The sequence below is a fragment of the Halichoerus grypus genome, chromosome 10 (genome assembly GCF_964656455.1).
Source record: "Halichoerus grypus chromosome 10, mHalGry1.hap1.1, whole genome shotgun sequence".
Taxonomy (NCBI): domain Eukaryota; kingdom Metazoa; phylum Chordata; class Mammalia; order Carnivora; family Phocidae; genus Halichoerus; species Halichoerus grypus.
Window position 1 is genome coordinate 50,615,820 of NC_135721.1, and position 27,687 is coordinate 50,643,506.

At 49.1% G+C, this 27,687-nt stretch overlaps 1 protein-coding gene across 1 annotated transcript; it reads right to left on the bottom strand.

Moving 5' to 3' along the window:
- Positions 1-27,687, bottom strand: VAX2 (ventral anterior homeobox 2). Its single transcript, XM_036118137.2, has 3 exons — positions 27,411-27,687; positions 9,855-10,042; positions 1-665 (listed from the first exon to the last, which is right to left on the bottom strand). The coding sequence occupies exons 1-3, from the start codon at positions 27,646-27,648 to the stop codon at positions 237-239; spliced, it is 855 nt and encodes a 284-aa protein (XP_035974030.1). The 5' UTR covers positions 27,649-27,687; the 3' UTR covers positions 1-236.

Consider the following 27,687-nt stretch of genomic DNA (forward strand, 5'->3'; position numbering starts at 1 on the left):
TCATTGTTTTCCTTTTATTTCAGTGAGCGGCACACACGCACACTGCACTCACACACACAGGCTGCGGGACCAAGGCCTTCCGCTGGACAGTCTCTGAGCTGCGGGCGGCCGGGCGGCGTGCGCTGCTCCCCGCGCTCTGCGAGCCGGCTCCGGGCGGTCCACGGGGCAGGGGAGGCGGGGGCGTGCGGTGCCTGGGGACTCAGTGTCACGGGGGCGGGGGGTGGGGGGGTGGAGGCTTACACGTTGGCTTTCTTGCCACCGCCAGGGCTGCCTGCTCTCCGGCTGTAGGGCTCGAAGGCCGAGGAGCCGAGTTCATAGCAGGCAGGCAGGTCCAGGAGCGCGGCAGCGGAAAAGCAGAGGGCTGGCCGCGGGGGTGGCAGCGGCGGGGACGCCGAGGCCGAGGTCACTGGGTTGAGGCACGGGGAGGAGTTCCTGGGGTCACCCAGTGAGGTGCCCCTGTGGTCGGCAGGCGGGCCCAGCGGGCCAGGGGTCAGCGCCAGGAGGCTGGGGGCCCTGGGCACGGACAGCAGGCGGCCCTGCTCCAGCAGCCGCAGGATGTTGGAGGTGGCAAAGGCCTCGGAGGCTGAGGAGGACGCCCGCTTCTCCAGGTCTCTGCTCTGGTCTTTCTTCTGCTTGGTGCGGCGGTTCTGGAACCAGACCTTCACCTTGGGGCAGAGGGTGGGGAGGGGTGTCAGGAAGGGCGAAGCAAAGTGGGGGCAGGTGGGAGGAGAAAAGGAGAGGGAGGACATGGGGGGTAAGGGAGTGGGGAGTGGGGGAGCAAGGGTGGAGCGAAAGGGGGAAGAAGAGCATTCAGAGCGTCATTAAGGCCTTCCCACACCAGCCTGCTCTGGGTGAGCCAATAAGGGACCCTGCCCTCCAGATCACGGACATGGGGTGTGTTCTAGAAGGCAGGCACAGACTCCTGGTGGGCAGCATCCTCGGCCTCGCAGAGTGCTCACCCCATAGGGAGGGGCATGGCCCAAGAAGGGCCAAAGCGGGGCCCTCTAAAGCATGGGGCCTCGGGCAGCCGCCCCTGCCCGGTGTGAGGACCATCCCACGGCTCCTGGTCTTGACCCCCCACGCTGCCTCTGAAGTGAGCTTTCTGTCCCCATCTGTTTGAACCTTTCAGCAGCCACCTCCCACCTCATCCCCTACAACAGGACAGGTCTCTTCACATGACACCAGGTGTGAAGGCATACAACAGGATGTTGAGGGGGGGGCTACCAAGGGCGACACTCTCAAACCTGGGGACAAAGAGGTGCCAAGTCCTCCACATCTTAAGTGAAGCCACCAACAAAAGGGCAGAGAGAGCCCCTTTCCCAGGTCTATGAGAGGAGGCAGGACCAACCTCTACCACCACCCAGCGCCTGGTGCTCCAAGCCCTGCCCCGGTCTGTAGAAGAAACCGGAGGCTGGGAGGGAAGCTCAGTGGTCAGCCCTCATGGTGCCGGGATTTCCTCCCCACTGTGAGAAGGACAGCGTGCCCCCTTCACGGACAGCCAGGAGCAGGCTCTGGAAGAACCATGTGTAGGGACTAGAAAGGCCTGAGAGGAGAGTCTGACGTCGCTCCCCAGCTGGAACACTTGTCAAACCCAGCACTGCTGCGCCCAGATTTGTGTCCCAGGAGTACAGAGGCTGGGCTTGCTTGGCCTGGAGGTTTCAGGAGGCTGGCAGCTGGCTGGGACAGTGTGTGCCCGCAGGACAAGGGGGGATGCTGCAGAGTGGAGGGCGCACAAAGATAAAGGACGGGGGGGGGCTTGCTGGTGGCCTCCAGCTTTGGGAGGGTGTAAGGGAGGCCAGCCACTCCTATGGCTCTGGTGAAGGAGCCCAGAGACAAGGAGGAGGAGGCAGGAGTGGGAGGGCTGCCTGGGTGAGGATGAGGGCTCCCTAGGGCGATGCCTCAGGACCCCACCTCCTAGGAGCAACCACCCCTCCAGCGCCCTCAACAGTGAGTCAGACCTGTTCTGAGTGGGGAAGGGGAAGAAGGGATTTGAAACAGACATGAGTTTGGTGTTTTAAATTGGACTGGATTGAGTTTCAATGACAGAAGGTAACCAGAAGGTTATGGGATCTACTTGAGATTGATTGATTCGTTCATTCGCTCAATCATTCATTCAGCGGATGTGTGCTGAGTGCCTACTACCTGCTGGGCGCTGCCCTCGACGTGGGGAATCAGCAGTGAGGAAAGCAGAGCAAATCTTTGGTGTGGAGGGGACAGCATGGAGGGGGAGCCGGATGAAGAGGGCAAATGAGAACAGTCGCGACTGTCAGGGGCGCGAAAGGCTTCGAGCAGTGTCTCTCAAATTATTCGCGCTTAGGAACCACTTTTTTAAAGTTTCCAGTCTGTCATAGACCAATGTTTTTGTCAAATACAGTTAAAACGAATTACACTTACTCTCCATTTCTGCACTTAACCGGTCCTGGACAGATAACAGTTTGCGGGGGACACCAGCCCGAGAACACCACTTGGAGAGACACTGGTTTGGAAAAAAAGGGGAGAGGGAGCAGAGGGGACTAGCTTATTCCTGGGTGGCAAACACAGCCTCTCTGAAAAGGTGACATTTGAAGGCGATATCAGCAAGGGAAGGCCAAGAAGCACTCGACCAAATATGGTTGAAGGAAGCGACTGGAAAGAAGAAAACTTTCTAAGTTTGTCACTCCTGGAAACTCCAGGAAAGGGTCCCACCAGACCCTCGGGGGAAGTGGCTCTGTATGTTGCTGGATTCCTCTCCCCTGCTGGGAAGCCCCCTGGCTTCTCTGCCCTGGTTAGCAGCCACCCTTGTAGGCCCTAGGCACCACCCCAAGACCATCCCAGCCTCAGTTTCTCATCTCAAAAATGGAGACAAAAATACCTGGACTGTTGCAGGGATCAGATAAGGAAGTCCATGTAGATGGCTCCGCATGCTGCCTGGCCCACCCGCCTGTGAGCTCCTGGCTCTGAACTCAGGGCAGAGGACAGACCCAGAAGTCAGGATTCCTGTCCTGGGGAAGCTGAGGGTCTAGGGGGAGGATGGCATTGACCCACTCCCAGCAACAAAGGGAGTGGCAGTAACAAGAATGTGATCCATAGGGCGCCTGGGTGGCTCAGATGATTAAGTGTCTGCCTTCAGCTCAGGTCATGATCCCAGGGTCCTGGGATCAAGTCCCGCATCGGGCTCCCTGCTCCTTGGGAGTCTGCTTCTCCCTCTGCCTCTCTCTCTCTCTCTCTTCTCTGTCTCTCATGAATAAATAAATAAAATCTTTAAGAAAAAAAAAAAGAATGTGATCCATAAGGATGGACAAAGATTTTACAGGGGGTCTTGTCCTGCGGGGGCAGCAGGGAGGACATGTGGGCTGGCCCTGGGTGGGGGAGTCTCCTGGGGAGGAAGGTAAGGGAGGCAGGGGCTGGGGTCTGGCATGCCCATTTCTTGGGCCCTTATGGGCCCCATTGGGGGTTGTCAATCTGGGCTGCACTTTGAGATTATATGGAGTCATTTTCTTATAAAGCCTGATGCCCATGCCCCATCCCAGCTCACTAAATCAAAATCTCTGCGGAATGGGGCCTAGGCGTCCATATTTTTAAAATATTTCTGGGTGTGATTCTAACGTGTGAACTGTGGTAGAAGGTCCTGGAGCTGCAAAGGTGGGGGAGAAGCACCCTGCCCGTCTACTTCCTATCATCAGTCCCACAGTGCTTAAAGGGCGAATTTATAAGGCTCAGCAAACAAGTAAGAGACAGGCTCAGAGCCTCTGGGCTCATCCACCCCTTTCTTCCAGGAAGCTTTCGATTCTACCAAGGGGCCACCCTCTCTCAGGGTTAAATCTGGGTACAGGTCCTTTAAGGCCCAATTCAGTTGCATACTGGATAGGCCTGGGTCCTGTGCAGAAGCATACTTCCTGAGGCGCTGGCCTCCCCTTGCCTTCCTGGTGCCCTGCTGTGGTCTCCCTGCAGGCTGCCATCTTGCCTCCTCCCTCTCCTGGTTCCTCTGGAACTCAGTGAATGCTTGGGACCTTCATGCCCTCATCCCTTGCTGGACCACACTGTGAGCCACACACCACGGGAGGGGCATGGTTTCCAGCTGGCTGCCAAGACTAGGGAGGTGTTTTCTGGGAGATCATCTATCCTCCTCTCTGGGCTCATGGTTGGTGTTAAATCCCAAGCCTCATTGTGGATTGGATTTGGAAATGGCATTAATCTTTAAGAGGCTGCTTCCTGTGACTGTGGGCACATTCCTATGAACGGTACTTGCGTATCTGGGATGGCCCTGGTTTTTGTAACCTGGAAGGTACCACCTACTCTGCTGTTCTGGACGAAGTCATCTGGGGCAGAGGTGATGGGTATGGGGCTGAGGTAATTGTCGAAGAGCCAGAGCTGCTCTTATCCAAGCTAAGTGGTGATCAAGTCAGTATTGGGACTTGGCAGTTTGTTTTCAGCCTAGAGCCTGGGGCCCCGGCCTTGAAAAAGTCCCCCAGGTCAGTCGAGTGAGGGGAGTCCTGAAGCCAGCCTCCCACCTTCCCTTTCTCCACAGCCATGTTTCTTGTTTCCTGCTCTGCCTCTAGTCATTCATTCATACAACACATAAACAGCAAGCATCCAATCCATGTCAGCATTGCCAGGTGCTGAGAAAACAGGAATACCTAAAACTTTATCTGTACCCATTTAGTTCTCAGACACCAGCAGTGGGGGAGGTGGACAGGTCAGCAAGTGTTACAAGACAGTAAATGTTTTGGTAGAAGCAGCAAACAAGATAGTGGAGAAGATCCTGGGGTCAGACAGACCTGGATTCAATTCCAGTTCTCTCCTTGATTAGTGAGAATGGCATGGGGCAAGTTACTTAAACTCTCTGTGCCTCAGTTTCCTTATCTGTAAAATGGGATTGTAATAATGCTTTCTCATAGATTTGCTGTGATAACTCAATGAGCTAATACTAGTGGATTTAGTAAAATGTCTAGCAGATGCTGAAGTCTTTCCAGTAGGGTGGTACCACATCAGCTGAAAAACATAGAGGTTGTCAGGTCTTTCCTAGAAATTCTGACTTGGAAACTGTGGGCCGAGCATGGAATCTGAGTCAGGAATCTGTATTTTAATGAGAACCTCAGGGGTTCTCCATAAAGGTGGTCTGCAGACCATACTTTGAGAAACACTGGTTTAACCACGCGCTACATATTCTCCTTGAAACAAAGCATGGCGACAAGGTGTATTGGGGGTTTCTAAACACAGGGAGAACTGGGCTAAGTGGGACTGTCCTAGTTCTCTGATGTGGGGAAGACCACATGCCACTCTAGGGGGATGGGGGGTGGGGGTGATTCTGATGGTTCTGTGAAATAGCTCTCTCTGAGACCCCCTCCTGCTCTCTAGCCCTGGGGTCTCGGCAAGGCCAGGGCCAGAGGTCAGTTGTGTTCTGCCTGGTTCGCTGTCCCAACCTCTGGAGAACACTTCAGCCTTCAGAACTCTGTAGGTGGTGGGGAGGGAAGGCTTCACTGTTCTGTCCACTAGATCCTGTAAGGGGGTTCTCATTAAAAGTGCAGACAACTGAACTGGGCACATAGAGGTTAAGGAAGAGATAGGGAATGAGAACGGGCCCTGAGTGAGCCCACATTCTCTCTGCCTGAATTCGGACCCTCCTGATATCCAGGAAGGGGGTAAAGATGCTGGTTGGCAGGAGGAAGAGAAGTGGACAGAGGCAATTGCTCGGAGAGCAGTTGGGGGCATAGTCAGGGGAGCGCCAGAGGGGAGGGCTGCACGTGGCACTGAAGTCCTTGGGTCCAAAATGACCTTCAGCTTCCGCTCTCTACTAGGCCTGGCTACATCATGGTTCCTGTTCTTGGATTTCCACAAGATTGTGTCTCCTGTTTTACCCCTTCGGAGTCCATCTGTCATTTGAGCACACTTGAAGGAATCTCTTATCCTTTCCCCCAGAAGAGCCCAGACCAAGACACTTAGGTAAATCAGAGAAACACCAACCCCCAGAGAAAACTCTGACATATCTTCCTGACATCTCCCCTCGGATCTCAAACTGAACTGATCCAAAACAAAACTCTAGATTCTTCTCCCACTGTCCTGCTCCTCCCCAGCTTTCTCAACCTGTTGACATGGCATCAGTGACCATTTTTCACCATACACCTGTTCCAGCCCCAGCCACTTCTCTCTCCCTTGCCCTGTGCACGTAATTCATGATGAGCAAGTCCTAACAGGTTCTCCAAATTAGAGTACGTCTCAGATCAGTTCACTTCTCTCCTCCACCATCACTCAGAGTCTGAGACAACACGGCAGTGGCCCCACCTCGTCCTCTCGTCCCCATTCTCCAGATGTCAGAGTGACCTCTGTAAAATGCCAGCAGTCCTCCCTTCAACACCTCACCAGGGCCTCTAGACACTATCTGCTCTGCCCCACCTACCTTCCCTATTACCCTCCAACTCCAGCCACACTGGCCTTCGGACACTTCCAGAACATTCTATGCTAGTTCTCACCTCCAGGTCTTCACAGTTACCCTGAGTCTTGACTCCTCTTCTTCTCGCTCTTCTTCTGGCTGACTCTTCCCTGTCATTCACACCTTAGCCCACTGTCGTTCATCTCCTCAAAGATCTCAAAAGATACTATGTATCTCCTGGTACATAGTAGGCATTCAGTAATAATTTTGAACAGAGGTATGGGTGAATATACAGAGAATTCCACCAAATTTTAGCTGTATATCCTAGGGCAAGTTACTAACCTCTCTCAGTTTCCTGAAATGGGGATAGTATTACCCATAAAACCATCTTTTTATAGATTAGATGAGCTAATGAATGTGCCTGCTTGATTTTTAATTTTTTTAAAGATTTTTTTTTTCTTAAGTTTTGCTCCATGCTGGGCTTGAACTCATGACCCTGAGATCAAGACCTAAGATGAGATCAAGAGCCGATGCTAACGAACTGAGCCACCCAGTGGCCCCTAAAATATTTTATTTTTAAATAATCTCTATACCCAGTGTGGGCCTTGAACTTATGACCCCGAGATCAAGAGTCACATTCTCCACTGACTGAGCCAACCAGGTGCCCCAAATATGCCTGCCTTAAATTTTGAGCATGTTATTTAATTGCTTTGTGCCTCAGTTTCCCTCTCTTTAAAGCAGAAATAATAAAGGCCTATTCTGGTATTTAAGAAGTGTACATATTTGACCTTTGTCCTGGTTCTTGATACAGAGCCCCTAAAACCCTTGGAACTCCTTGAGTGAGAGGAGTGTCTTTTGTCATTGATAACAGGCCCCTTTAAGCCACACCTGAGTTTATGCTAACAAGGTGACTCAGTGGGCCTTGCACAGTTTCAGGAGCACTGGTCCCAGAAAGACCACACCTGTGATTAGAGGTTTGGAGCCCCCACCCCTGCCCTCCTGGGAGGGAATGGGGCTGGCTTATAAAAACTCTTCAACAGTAGGATTCAGAGAGCTTCTGGGTTGATGAGCATGCTGGGGGGGTGGCACACCCAGAAACGGGATAGAAGCTCCTCGAACACCCCCACCCCAACATCTTGCTCTATGCATCTCTTCCATTTGGCTCTATCTCCCCTGCCACCAAATTGGGCTATTTCTGAGTTCTATCCTTTACAATAAACCTGTAAATGAAAGGAAAATGTTTTCCTGAGTTCTGCGAGTCATTCCAACACATTGCCAAACCTGAGGAGGGAGATGTGGGAACCCCCAATTTTAGAGCTGGCCAGTCAGAAGTACAGGTCCAGGTGGGGACTTGCACCTGGCACCTGATGGGACACTGTCCTGTGGGACTGAGCCTTACGCCGCGTCGTCTGTGCTCACAGCAGGAGTTGGCGTCAGAATTGCATTGACTAGTTTGACACCCAGCTGGTGAGAGAGAATGGGAGAATTGGTTGCTGTTGGTGTTGGGAAACACCACACATTGGGTGTCAGAAGTGTGGTCGGAAGAAAAACCTCACTCCCCTCCCACGAGGTCTTGGTGAGGACTACATAATTTAGGCCACGTCAAGTACTTAGAGCCTGGTACAGAGGAAGGTCTCCGTAAAGGTTAACTGTGCCTTATAGTATCTGCAAGACCTGGGGCTGGGGACAGAGAAAGGACGGGGGTAAGCAAGAGTCAGTAAGTTGAGGATTCACTGAGGGGTCTCTGTTTGCCCAGTTGTGTGCTAAGCTCCCCAAGGAGACCTGAAAAGGAGATGTGGCTTTCAAACACATTCTTGTCCTTGGGAAGTGGGCGCTAGCTGGGGCCAACACACCACACCACACACACACACACACACACACACACACACACACACACAAACACACACACACACACACATATACACACACACTTTACCAAGCCATGTGGAAGGGTCTCTCGGAATGAGGTCTTATGGAAGTCTTCCTGGAAGAGGAGGGGTTTGGCCTTGACCATCAAGGGCAGGTACACGTAGGGTGTCTAGGAGGCAGAGCAGGGGAAGGATGAGGACCGAGAGGGAGCCTGGGCATCTGAGGTGCCCTTGGAGAGCAGAGCTTTAGGGTAGAGTGTGCGGGCAAAACTAGGCCAGGCAGAGGGCAGTTAGGACAGGGAGGGGCAGGTATCGAGGGGTGACTCTATGCCTGAATTTCCCCCCAGGAGCTCTGGCCTGGCCCAGCCACTGCAGCCCTCCGTCTGGCAGGACCCGGCTTTCCAGCCTCCAGACCGAGCATAGCTGCAGCAAGGGCCCCTTCCTCCCCTGCTGGCCCAGTTACTCTCGGGACTCAGCAACTGGCAGCAGCAGGACAAGAGGTCCAGGCGGAGATGGCCCAGGCCCGTAGGACCTCAGCCACCCCTGACGTCGCTGCAGGGTGCCAGGCACTGCGGGGCCTCCCGTATCCGCCCGCGCCTTCCCCAGGCAGCGCCCCCTTCCAGACTGTCTGCCTCCTCACTCCTCTCCTTCTTTGCCTCTTCCCGCTCTAAGTCCTGCTTTGGCCATTGTCATACATTTATTGACTGAGCTCCCTCATATATGACATTAACCTACCAGAGCTCTTGCTCAACTAAGGGTCCCCGAGTCATTCTTTAAAAGCTCCAGGATGGTTGCCGGTTTATAGGTAGCATGAAGATGCCAGACTGCTTGCCCAAGTCCTAGCCCTGGGGCTTATTAGTTGTATGACCTTGGGCATAACCTCTCCTCCTCTGTAAAATGGGATAATACAGGGAGCTACATCACTGGGTTGCTGGGAGGCATTGGTGAATTACCATATGCGGAGCCCTCAGAGCAGCTCCTGGGCACACTGAGTACTCTTATTATCACTATCGTTTATCCTGAATCTCTGTTACCAGCTTGAAATGCCTCCATTCACAGAGAGTGCAAACGCTTTTCCTTTGGGTTAAGCTTATTATTGCTAAAATGCTAAGCCCTTCCTGGGTGAAGGGGGTGTTCAGACTCCTTCTCTCCAGTAAGAACTTCTGAGGCACAGTGGGATCAAGGGTATGTATGGAGGGAATGTATGGAGGGTGGGGAAAGGCCCAGAATGGGGAAATGAGAAGTCCTCAACCCAATTCTGTAATGTTTCTTCTCTTCCCTGGAATCTTTGCTCCTGGCAAGCCAACCCCTCCCCATCGTTTACTGCAGGGTCCCTCCCGCACCCACACCCCCTGAGTCACTCCCTGCATCCTGGACGCCCCTCCTTCCTATTGCTCTGGCCGGTTCCCGTATTCCAGCCCAAAGTGCCTGATGCAGTCGCGGGGCCCCCTATTGGCCTACGCCAGCGCTCTCTCTCCACACTATATTTACTACTCTGGTTTACCTCTAAGCTTTTCCCTAACGCATGTCTGAACTCCTCCAAAGCTGGGTCTCCCTTTAGCAGCCCACAGGTCTCATACCCCACAAAGTCCCCAGGCTGCAGGGCGGGGTGGAGCGGCCTGGCCCTACCGGCTTACCTGGGTCTCGGAGAGGTTCAGCTGGCGGGCCAGCTTGGTGCGCTCCCGGCCCACCACGTACTGACAGCGCTGGAACTCCATTTCCAGGTGGTAGAGCTGCTCGGCCGTGAAGGATGTGCGGGTCCGCTTGGGCCGGTCCAGGTCCAGACCCTTAGGCAGGATGATCTCCCGGATGGTCCCTTTGGCATCTGCAGGGACCATGAAAAGAGGCTGGTTAGTTCACTAGGTAAGGAGTTAGGCCACCAACAATCATCTTCACAAGAGGTAGTGTGATCTAATGGGGAGCTCTTTGGGCCTGGGTCTGGCTCTGTGACCTCTGACAAGTGGCTTACCCTCTCTGGGCCTAGCTTCCTTAATCACTCAATGCAGTATGTTGTATCTATTCGGCATATATATGTGAATGGGCCTCATTACAAATTTCAAGTCCACTGCCATAGTCTGGGCAGAAAGGATTCGCTCTGACCCAGCCAGGATTCTTTTCCCTCAGCAGAGTAAAAGGACAAACGGAAAGAGATATACCAAGTCCTCAAGTATAGAGGAGAGGATGGGTTAGAATTGGGTCTGATCAGTCAGGTAAGGCTTACTGGAGGAGATGTCCAGAGCCAGGTCCTGAGCCCTGTGGACAGGTGTGCACGCATGGGTGAGCACTCAGTCCACAGACCCTCCTGGGGTCCGCGAAGAGGCTAGCTAGTATGGGGTGGAGGGCAGCCTGGGGAGCTGGGATCCCCAGGAAAGAGCCCAAGGACCACTGCCACCAATCAAGCTGCTGGGGTGCCTTCCAGAGGGGAGATTTCTACCACTCCCCATGTACCTAGTTCTGAGCAATAGGACCACCCTCCTGGGTCCTAACCCAATACCATCCATGCATAGAGTCTCCAATATTTTGAAGCCTACTTAAGAGAGGTTGAAAACCTTGCAGCCTATATTCACCGGATATTCCCACTCAAAGAACTGAGAAACAAAAACAAAATGTTCGCAAAAGTAAAATATGAATTGGAGGGGGGGCTTCTGTATATACATCAGCTTTAACTATAGGGGCAGAGATGATCCATGTTCACCCTCTAGAAGCGTATGGCAGGGCTGCTCATGTTTTAGGCATAATAAAAGCTGACACCTCTGCTGTGTTTGCTCTGGGCCAGGCACGGTTTTCAGCACTCGAACCCTCCCAATGTCTCAGTGAAGCTGGATTATTATTAGTCCCATTCTACAGATAGGGAAGTGAAGGAACACATTTTAAGTAACTCACCCGAGGCCACATTGACAGTGTTCCATCAGCTGCATAAACACCCTCACTTTACTTTATGAATACCATCTTCTGGTAATACTTAATGATTCGATGGATAGGTTATAATGAAGAGAACTTGGGTCATGGGTATAAAAAAATGGAATCTTCTGGACAGGTTCCTCAGAGCCCTGGAAGGCAGAGCAAAGGACTTGCATTTGGGATGTGCCATCTGTCAGGGGACTCCTGTGAGCCTCACCACTGTGGATTCTGCTTTTAGAATCCCTGCTCTAGAGGGTGACCCTGACCCCTGTCCCTCTGAATCCTCCACCATATGGTTTATGAGATGGTTCTTCCTGGCTCCTGCCAGGGCCTGCTCACGTTTCCTCCTCCAGGGTATGTGTTAGCTCCTTGTAGGCTCCTGGCTCGCAGGTCCTGCCCCTGCCCTCAGAGGTGCTCAGTGGAGCCTGGGGAGAAGCTGTGTCTGGGTCAGGGAATACAGTCACTCTCAGAGGTGGTCTTCCCCTCACTAGGCATGTCTTGTGAGGGGGCTGGGCAGAGCTCATCAGATGGACATGGGCCCTGCTCTTGAGGTGGTGGTGGGAACCACAGGCCTTTTGGGACAACTCAAACTTTCCCTCTCTGATACTTTCTACATTCCGAAAAGGTGGGGAGGTAGTATTTGCAACCCCATTGACTGGGTTCCCTTTGCTCAGGTCCTATTATTTCCAATTGCAAGATCCGTCTCAGAACTTCCTCACAACACCCAAGTGACTCCATCTCTAAAGGCCTTGATTTTTTTTTTAAGATTTTATTTATCTATTTATTTATTTGACAGAGAAAGACCTGAGAGGGGGAACACAAGCAGGGGAAGTGGGAGAGGGAGAAGCAGGCTTCCCGAGGAGCAGGGAGCCCGATGCGGGGCTCGATCCCAGGACCCTGGGATCATGACCTGAGCCGAAGGCAGACGCTTAACGACTGAGCCACCCAGGCGCCCCTAAAGGCCTTGATTTTATTAAAAGTGTTTTGGGGGGTGTAGACTGGAGGAAGGGTGGTGGGTGTCATATGTGGTGAGAGCAGCTTCACATCTCCTCAGTGAGCCTCTGGAGACCACCGGAGCCTGGGTTCCCGACCACTGGGGTCAAATCACACATGTCCCCCGTCCTTTCCTCTTTGTAGAAGAGCTGAGACAAGCATTCCTGCCTCAGGGAACAGACAAGGTCAGCTCTTCCTCTCAGGTTTAGGGAAGGCAGGAATCATATAAAAAAGGCAACTTGCCCACCAGATATCAAAACCTGCCATAAAAATAAGCATAGGAAAAGATATTCCACATCGCTAGCCATTGGGGAAGGCAAGTTAAAACCACAAGAGACACATATTAGAATAGCTAAAATAAAAAATACTGAGAGTGTCAAAGGCTGGTGAGGATGCAGAGAAACTCGATCTCTCATACACTGCCGGTGGGAATGTACATGGTGCAGCCACTCTGGAAAATGACCTGGCAGTTTCTTAAAGGGTTAAACATACACTTACCATAGAACCCAGTGACCACGCTCCTAGGCCTTTATCTGAGAGAAACAAAATCTTAGGTTCACGGCAAAACCTGTACATGAATGTTCACAGCTGCTTTATTTATAATAGCTCCCACATGGAAACAAGCCAAATGTCCTTCAATGGGTGAGTGGTTAAGCAAACTGGGGTAAAGCTATACCATGGGATATTAGCAATAAAAAAGGAATGACTATTGACAGACACGACAATTTGGATGAATCTCCAGGGAATTCTACTGAGTAAGAAAACCAAAGTCAGTCCCCAAGATTATATAACAATGATCACAATGACAAAGTTATAGAAGAAGAGAACAGATCCATGGTTGCCAGAGGTTAGGTAAGGGAGGGTGTGACTATCAAGGGGTAGCATGAGGAAGTTCCTTGATGGTGACAGAACAATTCTCGATTTGTAGTGGTGGATATACAGATCTATAAATGTGGTAAAGTGTCATAGAACTATATATAAAGACAAAAAAATGAGTGCATGTAAAAATGGGTGAAATTCAAGGAAGGTCTGTAGTCTAGTCAATTATATTGTACTGATGTCAATTTCCTGCTTTTGATAATGTCTTATAGAGGGACGCCTGGGTGGCTGAGTCCATTAAAGTCTGCCATCGGCTCAGGTCATGATCCCAGGGTCCTGGGATCGAGTCCCACATCGGGCCCCTTGTTCAGCGGGGAGTTTACTTCTCCCTCTGCCTGCCGCTCTCCCTGCTTGTGCTCTCTCTCTCTGAAAAATAAGTAAATAAAATCTAAAAACAAACCAAAACTAATTGCTAATGTTTTATAGATATGTAAAATGTCACTTTTGGGAGAAGGTGGGTGATGGATACATAGGACCTCTCTGTCAGAACCTCTCTGTACTATTTTTACAACTTCTTTGGAGTCAAAAATTATTTCAAAATAAGACATTAACAACAGCAACAAAACATGCCATGAAGCTACAATGAGGTTTTGTCCCCGATGAGGACAAATCCATCGGTGCGAAAAATACAGTAGCATTTCCCCAAAATGCCTCCACATTCCACTTGTGATTTGTAAGGTGATTTTAAATGGTACATAAATAAACATTTGTCATTTTGAAAGTTATGTACTTATTTTAATGTTTACTAGAAAAAATTTAAACCTATGATTTTATGTGCTTAGGATAAGGCAGAAGTAGGTATTTAATCTTAAAATGTATTATGCTAAAATATTAAGTAAGTAAACAGAACATAAATATAACAGAAATGGTGAAGATGATATTCAAATGACTGAAAATCAGGGAACAATGGAATCAAGAGTGCACAAGAAGACCCACGTATACATAGTGGTAGAGTTTATGATAATGGGAGCATTCTAAATGGAAAAAGGTTGATCTGGTCAATAAATGGAGTTAAGTAGATGGGTGACCATAAATCATCTATTTGGAATAAAATTAAGTTAAATTCCTATCTTTCATCATAAATGACAATAATTTTCAAATGGATTAGAGAGAAAATCGTAGACTATAAAATGATAAAAGTACTAAAAGGAAATATAGGATGATATTTTTATAATCCTGAGCTTGGGAAGAGCAAGATATAAAACTAGAGCTGTAAAGGAAAGACAAAGGATATATCTGACTATATTAAAGCTAACGCCTTTTGTAGGACAAGAGGACCAAGATCAAGGTAAAATTAAAAAAAAAAATTGAAGAAAAAACTTTTTAAAATGGTAAAGAAATTATATATAATGCAATAATAAATGATTTTTTAAAAAGGAAACAGTCTATTAGAAAAAAATGGTCAAGTAATTTATCTGGGCCATTTACAGAAAAAGATGTCAAATGACCAATAAACATAAGAAAAACGAGCACAGCTTCACAGAAATCAGGATGACGCAAATTCACACAACAATGGAAAATCATTTATCTCCCATAGGACTGGAAAGACATTAATGAATGGTTAATAAATCAGTGATGAACTGTAGGGGATGCCACACTCCCATTCAATGTTGGTAGGACTATAAATTGTCACCACCTTTTAAGGCTGCATTTGTCAAGATTAAAGACGCACATAACTTTTGCCCTAGCAATTTTATTTTAGTATGTATTTATCCAGAAAAGCATACACTCATGTGCTCCAGAGCATATATAAGGGTGTTTGCTACAGCATTGTTCAAAATATTGAAAATTTGAAAGCAACCTCAAGGTTCCCCACGAGAGAAATGGCTGAACAAATCATGGTAATTCATACTACAAAATAGATTGCAGCAATTTAAAAGAATGACAAAGTATTCATATGAACTGACATTAAGTGAAAGAAAGTTATAGAATAACGTATGCAGTAATATCCCACTTATGTAAACAAAACAACTATGCATATTCAACCATTCAACATATATTTAATGACCACCTACTATGTGCCAAATACTATTCCAGGGTCTGGAGATATAGAAATGAGCAAAATAAACAAAGTCTTTGTTTCCTTAGATCTTGTACTGTGGACAGAGAAAAATAATAAATTTTAAAAATGAATATGTATGTAATGACAAATGTTGGGAGGACAATAAAACAAGATAAGAGGATATTACTGACCCTCTTCACATAACTGAAACCCAATAACCATAGTGTGTGTGTGTGTGTGTGTGTGTGTGTGTGTGTGTGTGTGCGTGGTTGCTATTTTAGCTATAATAGAGAAGGCCACTCATCAAAGTTAAGTTAGTGGATAAATCGTGAACGCTGTTCACCAGTGTTTCCAACTCCTCCCAAGCACATGGTAGGGTTGCACTAATTTTCTACACTTTGAGATTAGATATGACCATATGACTTACTTTAGCCAAAAAGAAAAGGTGAAGTCACCTTCAGATGAACACTCATAATTTGCCACACCCCTTTCCTCTCACTGGGATGGTCCTGGAAGCAGGAGTCAAAATGGACTGTCATAGCCTGGATCTCGGAGTACCAAGCTGAGCCCGTGCCCACTTGTGATGGACTTATAATGTGAGTGAGAAGTACAGTTGTGTTTTGTTAAAACTCAAAGATTTGGGGTTGTCTTGGATGCAAAACCTAGCCCCCTGGATAGAGCCCCCTTCCCTGAATTGTTCCTTTTCTGGGTGGAGTTTGGGAGAAGCACCTGGAAGGAGGGACAGCTTTAATTCCAGGGCCTCCTTGTGGGTAGGGACTCCTTAGGGTGGAAATGCATGAGTCTAAGGGGAATGACTCCTGAGGCTTGCTGCCTTTCTGGTCTCCTCAAAGAGGGGTGAGCCCGAGGGGGATGGGAGAGGGTGATTCTGTCCCAGGAGCCTTTGCCTTGGGAGAGGTGGTCATTCCTGTCTGATAATGGCTAGCCAATGCCCCTGACCTCTAGGACCAAATATTACCCACTCCTGGTCCCTCTCCCAGTAGACTCCCACAAAGCCCTACCTGATTCCATCTCCTAGCACCTGGGTAGTTCCTTTGCATGACAAGCTGGTAATGTGCTGATTTTTAAGTGTGACAAGGTCCTTCCTGCCTAATCTACAATGTGATTATTATAAAAATTCCTTATGGAAAATTCATCCTCAAGTTGATTGGGAAAATTGAAAATGGAAGAATAGTGAAGAAACAATGTGAAAGAATGAGGAGAAACTGCTTGCATTACCACCCAGCGGAACATATTACAAATCTACAGCAACTAAAACGGTGTGATGCCGGCACAAGAGTCTGGAAGCAAATCCATGCATATTTGAGGATTTCTATAAAGAAGACATTTCAAATTAGTGGGAGGAAAGATAGGATTATTAAAGACCTGGCTTTTGGACAATTAGCTCATTATTTGGAATAAAGTAATTTATCTCACACTGTGTGCAAAAATAAACACAAGATAGATGAACATTTTTCATATAAAAATAAGCTCCAAAAATTGAAGAAAAACATACACAAATTTTAAAAAGGAAAATAAATGACAGATTTGAGTACCTAGAAATAAAAACTTTTGCAGGATGAGAGACAGTTAAAAGACAAACAACAGATTAGGAGAAAATATTCATAATACATGCATAGCAGAGTCCTAATATCTGGTACAAACAGCCTCTAGAGACTGAGATGAGTAAAGTCAAGCAGTGGGAAACTGAGCAAATTTATGAAAGGGTTATTCAGAGAAGAAGAAATGCAAGTGTCTAATAACTATGAAAAAATACTCAAGCTCAGAGGGAATCAGAGAAAATCAAAGTTAGAACAGCAAATGAGATCGTTTTTTTCTTTTTCCAGATGCCATATTTTATCTATCAGCCTGGAGAAAATGTGCTGGCAAAAATGAGGGAACATATAGGTTCTCTCAAGCTCCATTGTTAAGAATATTTGTAGAGATGGGGCGCCTGGGTGGCTCAGTTGTTAAGAGTCTGCCTTCGGCTCAGGTCATGATCCCAGGGTCCTGGGATCCAGCCCCGCATTGGGCTCCCTGCTCCACAGGAAGCCTGCTTCTCCCTCTCCCACTCCCCCTGCTTGTGTTCCCTCTCTCGCTGTGTCTCTCTCTGTCAAATAAATAAATAAAATCTTTAATTAAAAAAAAAAGAATATTTGTAGAGGACAATTTCACAATGCTTAGCTAAATTAAAAACCGCCTAATTCCATTGTCCTAGAAATCTGATAGAGGTTTCTACTCCAGAGAAATATTGATACACTTTGATAAAGACAGACTCACTGTGGCATAGTCTGTAAGAGAAAAATAAAGGAAAAAGTTCAATGTTTATCACCGGAAATATTGTTAATAAAATCACAATATTAGTCATGCCTTTGGCTTTTATGTAGACATTAACAAGAATGAGGTACATCCCCATACACTGACCTGGATGGATGTCCCTTATATACTACTATATAAAAACAGCAAGTATGTACAAACCTATTTTTATAAAGAACAAAAAGTAAGACTAAGACTACACTCTGTGTGTGTGTGTGTGTACTTGTGTCCACATAGGATCAAGTCTGCAGGATGAACACCTCTCTTCTGTCCACTGTTCAAGAGTGAAAGCTGGTGAGGGAGGAAAAACTTTCCCTAATCTTACCTTGTGTACTTTTTTGTTTGGTTTGTTGCAAAGACTATGTAACAAAATTGAGTTTTATCTTTGGTTGGAGAAGAACTTTCTAACAGAGAACTAAAAGCCCCAAGACAAATGACCATTAGATATGATTACAATTTAAATTTGAGTTCAGAAAAAAAAAACCTCACAGCAAAAAAAAAAAAAAAAAAAAAAATTTTAACCTCACAGCAAATTTTTTAAAAAGAAAAAGATTTGGGCATATTTGCAACACATGTCACAGAAAAAGGGATTATTTCTTTAGTATAAAAATAGCATTCACAACTATAAGAAAATAATAAACCAATACAGAAATAGCTAAGCACATGAATAAAAAATTCACAGAAGAGGAAATTAAAATGAAAAATAAGTATATGAATATAGGCTTAACCTCACTAGTAATTAAAAATGCTAATAAAAATAATATATTTTTTTCACTTGAAAAGACCTCACTCTAAAAGATCCAGTATACCTAGGTTGGAAGGATGAGGAAAATGGCACTTTTATACACAATTGCTGGGAGTATACATTTTTGGCATGAAATTTGGAAATATCTATCACACTTTTAATATGATATATGTGAAATAATGCTTATTATTTTAAACACTTTATTATGAGAAATTTCAAACATATACAAAATTGGAGAGAATAGTGTAATAAGCTCTGATATACCTATCCCCCAACTGCAACAATTACAAATTCAGGAACAATCCTGTTTCTTCTCTATCCTCATAATTTTAAGTAAATCTCAGACATCATATCATTTCATCCAGAAATATTTCTATATGTATCTCTAAAAAAGACTTCCTTTAAAAAAACAACCACAGTACTACTGTCACAACCAAAATCATTACCAATCATTCCTTAATATAAAAAAAGTCCTACATGTTTCCACATTTTTCAGATTGTCTCATAAATGAGACTTTAAAAAACCATCTGTCCAAACTAGGATACAAAGATGCTCACTGATGCATTGTTTGTAGTAGTGGCAAAGTAGAACCAACCTAAATATCCATCAATAGGGGACTGGTTAAATTAATTATATCTGCAGAATGGAATATCATGCAGCTGTTACAAAGAACAAGTCAGTTCTAGACAGCAAGATGTTGACAAATGTTTATAAAATGGAAAAAATTTTGCAAAAAAAATCCCACTCTTGTAATATATAACTTATATATTTACATTTTTCATTTAGTAGAGAAAGTTTGGGAGGTTACATCCTGGGAGTGTACATGCTTTATGTGGGGAAAAATGAAGAAGTTTCAATTTATACATGATATAGCAAAACAGCATGGTTGGTTTTGTAATTGGAAAGTTATTTTATACATCAGAAAATAAAAGACATCAGAAACAAATTAGAAGGAAATTATAAACTTAAAAAAACTGCAACACATATTGAAAGCAATGAGCTACTATCCTTAATGCTGAGTTTCTATAAATCAATAAGGAAAGGAATATTTGAAAATTAAAAATGGTCAAAGGAAATGAGTTAATAGATAACGCCAGAAGAAATATACTGGCCAATAAATATGAAAAGATAGTTAACTACATTAATAATAAATGAAATAAAAATTAGAATGCCAATGAGGTACTACTTATCACCTATACCATTGACAAAGATAAAAAAGATACGTAATGCCCAATATGGGCAGAGGGAAAAGATGAGGTTATAAACTACAAAGAACAAGATGACAATATGAGGGTGTAAATTGCAAAGAACAATTTGACAATATCTATCAAGATATACAGTACAAACTGATGGCAAGATTTAGAGATACAAGCACTTTCAGGCATTGCTACCTACTGGGGCTGGGACAGGGGTGGGTGGGGAGTGGAGTGGTATACCATCTATGGAGGGCAATTTGGCATTATCTTCCAAATTACAAACACACCCAAGTAACCTGCTTTTAGGAACTTCCCTAACATATACCTACACACGTGGAAATGACCAAGAAGGAGCTTACTTATTGCAGCATTGTATATAATAGCAACATATAAGAAAAAAGCTAAATGTCCACCAATAGGACGTGGATTATACAACATACATTATGGTCCACCCAGTCCATATAAATGGAATACTATGCATCTGTGAAAAACCTAAAAAGAAATTCTTTACATCCCCAAATATACTGGTAAGTGAAAACAGCAAGGTGCTGAAAAATATAGAGAGATGTCACCATATGGGTTAAAAAAAAAAAAAAGGCAAGAAAAAATAATATAGCGGCCCTGACTTGCATAAGCATGAAATGGTTTTGGAAGGAGAAATTAGAAAGTAAAAAAATGGCTGCCTTGGAGCTGGGTGGGAACTGGAAGACGGAGGGCAGGGATGGGAGAGATTTTTCACTGCGTATGTAAAACAATGCAACGTTTTGAAGTTCGAATCATAGGAGCAAATTACTATTTTCAAATTAAACAAAACACGTTTTTAAAAACTGTCGTGTGTGTAAACCTTTTGAAGCAGCAATTGCACTGCTAGGAATTTATCTCACGGAAACACTCAAGTGCGCAAAGACCCGTGCCTTGGGAGTTTATTCCACAGTGTTTCCATTACAGATAAACAACCGGAACATCCGTCCAGAGGTTGGGAGAATTCGGGCTTTCCCCAACCAAAGGGATGCTTTCGGTTCCGTCACGGAACAGCGCGAAATGGTTGACCCGAAAAGATGACCCCTAGGGAAGTTGCAAAACAGCTTCTGTAATAGGATTCGGCTTTTGCTAACGTTTGTACGCAAGAGTGGGAAAATCTCTTGGAAGGACACACCTGAAACGGGGCACCATGGCCATCTCGGGGAGCCTTCTACCGCTTCGGGCTTGGTTTGGCTCGGTTTACGTTGAGCCCGGATGGCTTTTTGAAATTCAGTCTTCTGTCTACCGTGCGAGTGTGGCCGGGGCTGCCCGCAGCCGCACCAGTCCACGCGGTGCGCGGTAGCAGGGGCAACACCGAGCGAACAGAGGCTTTGGTCACCCAGTGATTTTAAGCTCCAGCGGATGGCCGGAAGCCTGTGGATTGAGCGCGGAGGAGGGGCGCGGATTTAGCTAGCTATTTCTTCCCCGCCCCCTGGCTGGCTCTGCGCGCGGAACCTCCAGCTAACAGCCGCAGAGAGGCGGGAGACTCACTACCGACCCCACCGCCCTGCGCCTCGCACGACCTCCTGCTCCAGCCGGGACCGGCCTCTAGGCGGCCTCCCCAGCTGGCCCTGGGGACCCAGCTACGAGTCAAAGAAACATAGTTGAGGTTTTCCAAGTTTTCTATTTCGGTGGTTCCCAAAGTACAGGGCTCCACAAAATTCCAAAAATATGGCATTGGCAAGCTTATGTTTTAACAATTATCCTGTGTTCTGGCACCATCACCGTTTCATTGAAGGAACAGTATTGTAACGTCAAAAAATGAGGATGTCATCTCAGAACGAACGTTGTTCCCGAGGAAGGGCGTTGCAGTCTTCTTCCTAATGAAATACGCGACATTGACAGTTTTGTCTCCTTTCATTCACTCGACAAATATTGACTGTGTACTGTGTGCTAGGAACACATCTGGGGAGATCGTGGATTTGGCGGGCGCGGGGACCTCTTCCGTGGTCCTGGCGCGGCATCAGGACCCGGGCTCCGGGCACCTGCCTCGCTCGAATTTATCGCAGGCCTGGCTTCCCCGCGGGGGCGGGTCGGGAACCCTGCACTTCCCAGTGTCCGAGACAGTCTCTTGTTTGGGAAGCTGAGCGCTAGCAGCTCCTGGCGCTTAGTAGGTATTGACTGATGTTTGTGTAAAGAATCAACAAGTGAAGGGCAAGATCGCAGGAGAACGTGGGAGAGAGAGATGGTTCGAGAAGCCTTTGCGGGCCCCAACTAGCACCTAACAGCCGACCCCACCCACCTCCTCGGCTGCGCTCGAGGTCCTGGCTTTCCCACATCCGTCCACTCATCTGCTTTGTGGACCAGATCCGGTCCGGCGCTGCCACTTCTTTCCACATTGTTCGAAGCCACCCTGGCACCCTCAGGCCCTCCAAACTCCCTCCTGGGTGCTGTGGGGGACGAACCAGACGCCTACGCCACCCAGCTCCCAGGGATTCCTAGGCAGGCCCCCTCAGCCTCGGTGTCCTTTATCAGAATTTCTCAAACTGGGGTAGGGAACTCGGCGGGATACACTGCTGTGCAACCCGCTACCGACTTTATGAGGAGTAAGGCCAATCTTTTATTTTTTAAAAAATTTATTTATTTATTTTTAGAGAGAGGCGAGAGAGAGGGAGACAGTATCAAGCGGACTCTGCGCTGAGCGGGGAGCCCAAAGCGCGTCTCAATCTCATGACCCTAAGATGGCGACCTGAGTGGAAACCAAGAGTGGGATGCTTAACCAACTGCCTCACCCAGGCGCCCCAGAGCTATCTTTATTTTATATTAAGCAAACAGGAAATAGAAGAATAATTAATATGCTTCCTGTGCCCCCCCCCCAATGCAAATCAAAGAGATATAGGGAGGGATCTCAGGGCCATTATGGCCCCAGGCTCAGTCAGGGGTAATTGAGAAAATGGCCCAGAGCCAACAGGACGCCTAAAGGCTCTCTCTCCCTACAGATGGTGCACAATGGGCCAATGCCCCAAACCGGAGCCATCCCTTGACCTGTATCAGCCCAAGGACAAACACCCCCATGGTCCCCTCCCTCCCCTCCAGTGCAAGTACTCACTCACAGTCCCAGCCTCCTGGCCCTGCAGGGTGAAGGGGCTGGAGGTGGAGGGGGTGGGGGAGCACCTAGAAGCTCTGACTCTGCAGGTGTGTGTGTGTGTGTGTGTGTTTGCACGTGGGCGCGGCGCACACGCGGGAGACGTGGCAGTGGGGCCCCAGGCCCTGGAACCCAAGCTATGGCCCAGAACAACAAAAATAGCATGAGAACACAAGGAGCCTTGCATAGTTCCCTGAAAATGCAAACAGTGCACGCAAGACACATCAACAAGACGACACATTTGGTTGCGGGGGCTGCTTCTGTGTGTGTGTTAGGGTGGGGGGGACGCGTGTATATAAAGGGAAAAATAAAGACCAAAAGGATAGCACCGGGTCCAGACCCTTGATGAGAATGTGGGTCCTTCTGCCAAAACAAAGCAAAAGTAAAAATATAATAAACATAAAACAAAACAATCCCAGGGAAATAAAAAAAGAAACCTAATACATCTGCCACAGGCCCCCAAACTAAAAATTAAAATAAAACCAAAATTCCAAAGTGCGGTCCCCTGCATGAACCATTCAAACCTTTCAACTGCTGCCTGGGGCCCGGTCCTGGGTAACCGCGTCTATTAACAGACTCTCGTGGAGGCTAGGGTCCTGAAGTCCACCGAAGGCCCAAGAGCTGGGACTCAAAATCCGGTGTTCATTTAGATACAACGATCTGCCCCGTCTTCTCCGTTGCCAAAATGCCCTCTGGGCAAGCGGGCAGGTGTGCCCTTGCGGAGCTGCTGCAACTCGTAGGGTGGGGCCTGCAAGGTCAGGGCTGAGCCGCTCTATGTCCAGGGGCTTCTGTAAATCCAAGTAGAAAGCGAGCAGATTCGAAGTGAAGCTGAGCCCAGATCTGGCTGCTGGAGGGGGGAGTCTGTTCCCCCCCAGGCCGCTCTCAGCTCAAGCCCCAGAAGCCTTGGCCCCTTGCCCAGCGTCTTCAGATGAGTCTGGCAGCCAGGGCCCTGCCTGGTGTACGCTATTGTGCCCTCTGTAAGCGTTCAGAGTTTCCCTGTTCTGGACCACACCAGCACTGCCCCCACTAAATTCAATGCCTCCCTTCCCCACACCCACATCCGAAGCAAGAATTGCCAGAAAGAGCCAGAGGCTCTGGTCTTCCTGGGTTTTCTTATGTCCTTAGCCACCAGGTGCATCCATCAACTTCCCAGGTGAAAGCATCTCAGCTAGTGAATGGTGGTGTGGGGGCCAGTTTTTCACTCAGTCAAGGGATCTCTAACTTTTCCTGTCCTCCTGCTCCCAGAAAGAGAAGTGTAGAAATGAGGAGGGGGGCTCCCCAGTTTTCACAGCAGGGGAGCGCTCTGGGGGCAGCCGTGATCCTGTTTCACCGGGGCCAAGGTGCTCACACTGGGTCGAGGACAGAGGATGCAGCCAGAATGGGGTTTTGACACCCAGAGGCGTAAGGGACCACTTGGGATGAGCAGGTAGCGGCGCTGAGCATTGTTCGTAAAAGTCGGTGACACTAGCGGGCGACTCTGCCGGCTCTATCCAGAAGGGTTGTTGAATTTGCATCTGGATTAATCTGGGAATCACGCAGGCACATTCCAGTGCGCGGGTGTGAGCACAGATTGTGAGGTTGCTGGAAGTTTTGGGTGAAAGTTGGTCCACGTCTTCTAACTGCCGGCATCCCTGCTCCACCGAAAAGGCCACTGCATCTGGTCTGCAAGTGCGGTCAGAGCCACGGCTGGGAGGCGGTCTGTCCAGCTGCCTCCAGCTCGTGGTTGGCGCGCCCTTTCCAAATACAAAACAAAAGGATCCCCCATCCGTGCTCCTCACTGACCTACGGGCTGTGCATGCAGAGGTGTGCGGTGGCCTACGCGGCGGTCTGGTCCCGTAGAACCGTGGCTGGGTACGCCGGGGGGTGTGCGGGCATGCCTGTTGGGCACACACGCCTCGCATCCTTGCCGAGTTGTTTGCGTCCATGTGCGGCTTGAAGCGGCCTCCATTTTGAGGTGGGGATGCAGCAAGGTCGGCCTCCCTGGCTCCCTGACCTGCATTTCGCAGAGGGAGCAGGAAACTTGAGCGATGGGTGGAGTGAGGGTTCCTCGAAGGGGATTGGGGAAGGCCACACCTCGTGGTCTGCAAGGTGGCACTAATCCTCCTTTCCACAGCCGCCTCTCAACCCCTTGGCTGCTCACCTCCCAACTCAGGCGCAGCATTTTGCCAAAGCAAAAAGACACCAAGTCCCCTGTAGGGGGGTGAGCTGAGCTGGGAGAGGCTTCTGAGGAAGGAGGCCCATTCCCTGAGTGGTTTGTGGGTCACCTCAGAGCGGGCCCCTTTCATTCAAAGAATATTTTTGCAGATACCGCTGGGCGTTTGCAATTTTATAGACATCACCTCTGACCTTTAGCACTGACTTTCAAAGTGACAGCTGTGGGTTTCTGTGTACAGTGAGGAAACTGAGGCACAGAGGGGCAAAGAAACTGGCTCAAATTTAAAGGACTCTAAGGCCGGTATTCCAAACCAACTTCATTTAATTCCAGTACACACACTTTCCTTCTATTCCGCTGTGCCTTGGAACTCCCCCCAACAGATCAGCGTGGAAAAGAAACAGAAAGAAGTGCAAAGACCCAGAGGAAGTGGGGTTCTTTTCCAGAATTCTCACCCCATCAGCAACCTAACGGTCTGTGATGGCAAACACCTCCCTTCCACCTTTTTATGATTTGCTCCAAAAGTACTTTGGGAGGATGTGTCCTGGGAGGTCAAGGGCAAAATGGACTCTCTGCTTAAAGCACACTGGAGGACATTCATCCTGAGGCCAAGGCACTACAGACTTCCCTTGACCAGTGCCAGGACTTCCATCTGTTAGAACCCCTACCCTGAGCCCCGGTGGGACCAGGAGTGACGCAGGTGACCCTGGCTAGGAGGAATTAGGGCTAAATGACATGCCAGGTATCTCAGGCCTGAAATAACCTCTTTTTCATTAAATGAGAAAGGGCAGAGGGATTTATGAGGGTCTTGTTTACCTTTCATTTCTTTTAGGTGTGTAAATACACCCTCTATGCTGTATTTCGATTTTACTGTACAAATACAATGACATTGCTGTATGTGCATACATGCATTTATGAAACTATATCTCCTGACCATGCACACAAGCTGCCCCACGTACAGTGTGTGTGGGGGGGGGGTGCCCATCTCTGTCCAGCTGTGGACTGCTCCTAGCATGGGTGGCCTCCATGCTACGTCACTCCTACCTTCTTTGAGTCTACACCTGGGAGTTCTTAAACTGGCCATCTGTACACAGAATTTATTTATTCTACATGCAGAGTTAGTAGAGTGGAAGGGATGATATGTGGGCACAGAACTCACAATTGTCCAGAACTCACAAATACCCACAGATGGGGTTTGAGGTGGTGAGTGTCACAGGCAGGGACCCTCCCTTAATCTGGGAGTGTGGGCTTAAGGAGATGATTTCTTCATTTCTGGAAGCCCTGCAGATTTTCTCAATGGAACTCCAAGCTAGCTGCTGACATCTTGTATTCAGGACACCCTACAGTCTATGAGAAGGGATATAATTTAATCCCAGGTGCCCAACAAGTCCACACACCTGCTGGAATTGCTGCTGGGTGGGGACCATCCTCATACACAGTCCTGTAACTGCCTGACCCAAGCCTGCCCTCAGAACAGCACTTAGTGCCCCATCTTTAGGTGACCACACCTGACACCAGGAGTGTTTCCAGAAGACCAAGGTCCTTGAGTCTGTGTCCAGACAGTCATCAGTCGACTTTACATTGGACTGCCTCCATGCTCAACACTGGCCCTGTCCCCCATTCCCAGAGCCACCCAAACCCAGCCACTGTGGGGAGGCTGTGCGAAACCAGGCCAACCTGTCCTAGTCTGTGTGTGGGTGGCCTAGGTCAGATCAGACAAAGTCGGGATCCTGGCGCTGGAGTGTCCTGGGGCCAGCGTGAAGCTGGTTACCCTTCCCCAGGCCCTGGTGGCAGGGGAAACCAGCTCTGGCCGGTGGACTCCTAAAGCCTCGTGGCTTGCAAGAGGGCGCTCAGGAAGCAGAGGCAGTAAAAGGGCAGCGGGAGGAAGCCGGGCCAGGGAGTTGGAGAAGGAGGTCGGGTGTGGGGGGGGGGGCCGTTACCCGCGTGTGGCCTCTTCTGGGCGCTCGATCTGCGGGTGCCGGCGCTCCAGACCTTAGGCTCCTAGGGACGGGCTAACCGCGAGACCCCGGAATCCCCTTTCTCCTCCCATCTCTCTGGGCGAGGCCCGGATCCGGCGAAAGCTGAGCCTAAAGCTTCGCGTGAGGCTGGCTTTGGGGGTCGGGGGAAGTCAGCCTCGCAGTGAGGAGGCCAGGCAGAGCTGGGTACTCGGGAGCAGTCCAGAAGCGCTGGCACGAAAAGGGGGCTGAGGAGAGCTCGGCAGAGAGAAAAGGCCAGGAAAGAAGAGAGGAGGGCGAAGGGCGAGGGAGAAAGGGAGAGCCGCGAAAGGCCAGGCCGGGAGAAGGCCGCGCCGAGAGCTGGCTGGGCCCAGGCGCCGCGAGGAAGTGGGAGCCGAAAGAGCGAAGCCCAGGCGGCAAGCGCCGCGCACGCCGCCCTCCGTGTCCCCGTGCCCTCTCCCGGGAGCAACCGGTGCGGTCTGCGTCGCTGGGAATGGGAAACGAGGCTGGCCAGGCGGCGGGGAAGCGCCGGCCTTTTCCTCCCGTGGTTCCGGACGCTGGTCCCTCCTCGTCCTGACCCCGCCGAGCGCTAGTGACGCTTTTCTCCGCACCCGCCGTTACGGACGCGGGGCGGGGACTGGCTCTCGGCATCCCGCACTCGCGTCTGTGCCCCCGCCACCGTAATCGGCTGGGATGGGCCTAGGGTGAGCGGCCGGCCCGAGAGGCTGAGAACTGTAAGGCAGTGACACGGGGATCTCTTTGGTCCCATTCGCCGCTTTGTCCCCTGCACTCAGCTCAAGGTTCAGCACACAATAGACGCTCAGAATAATATTTGCTGAATGAATGACTGAGTGATGACTGACTGGTTGAGTATATGAATTGGGAGGTGGAGGCAGCAGAAGGGGTAGGGTGGGGGTCCGGTGGGCCAGGGCCGCGAGCTGTCCGCTTACCTCGCACCAGGATGCGGCGGTAGTGGTCTGCCTCACCGAGCCCGGGGTGGCCGTCGCTGTCGGCGCCGCTCTCCCTGGAGCCCTCGGGGCTAGAAGCAGAGGTCCCTCCAATCTCCCTTGGGCTGCGGAGGCCAGCATCAGCACCCGATTCCTCCGCTCCGCCTCTGTCCTCGCCGCGCCCGCCGCGCGCCTCCCGGCGTGCGGGACCGCGGTCGCGCTCGGCGCCCCCATCGCCCATGCCGGCTGCCACCGCCGCCTTCGCCACCGCCTGGCCAGC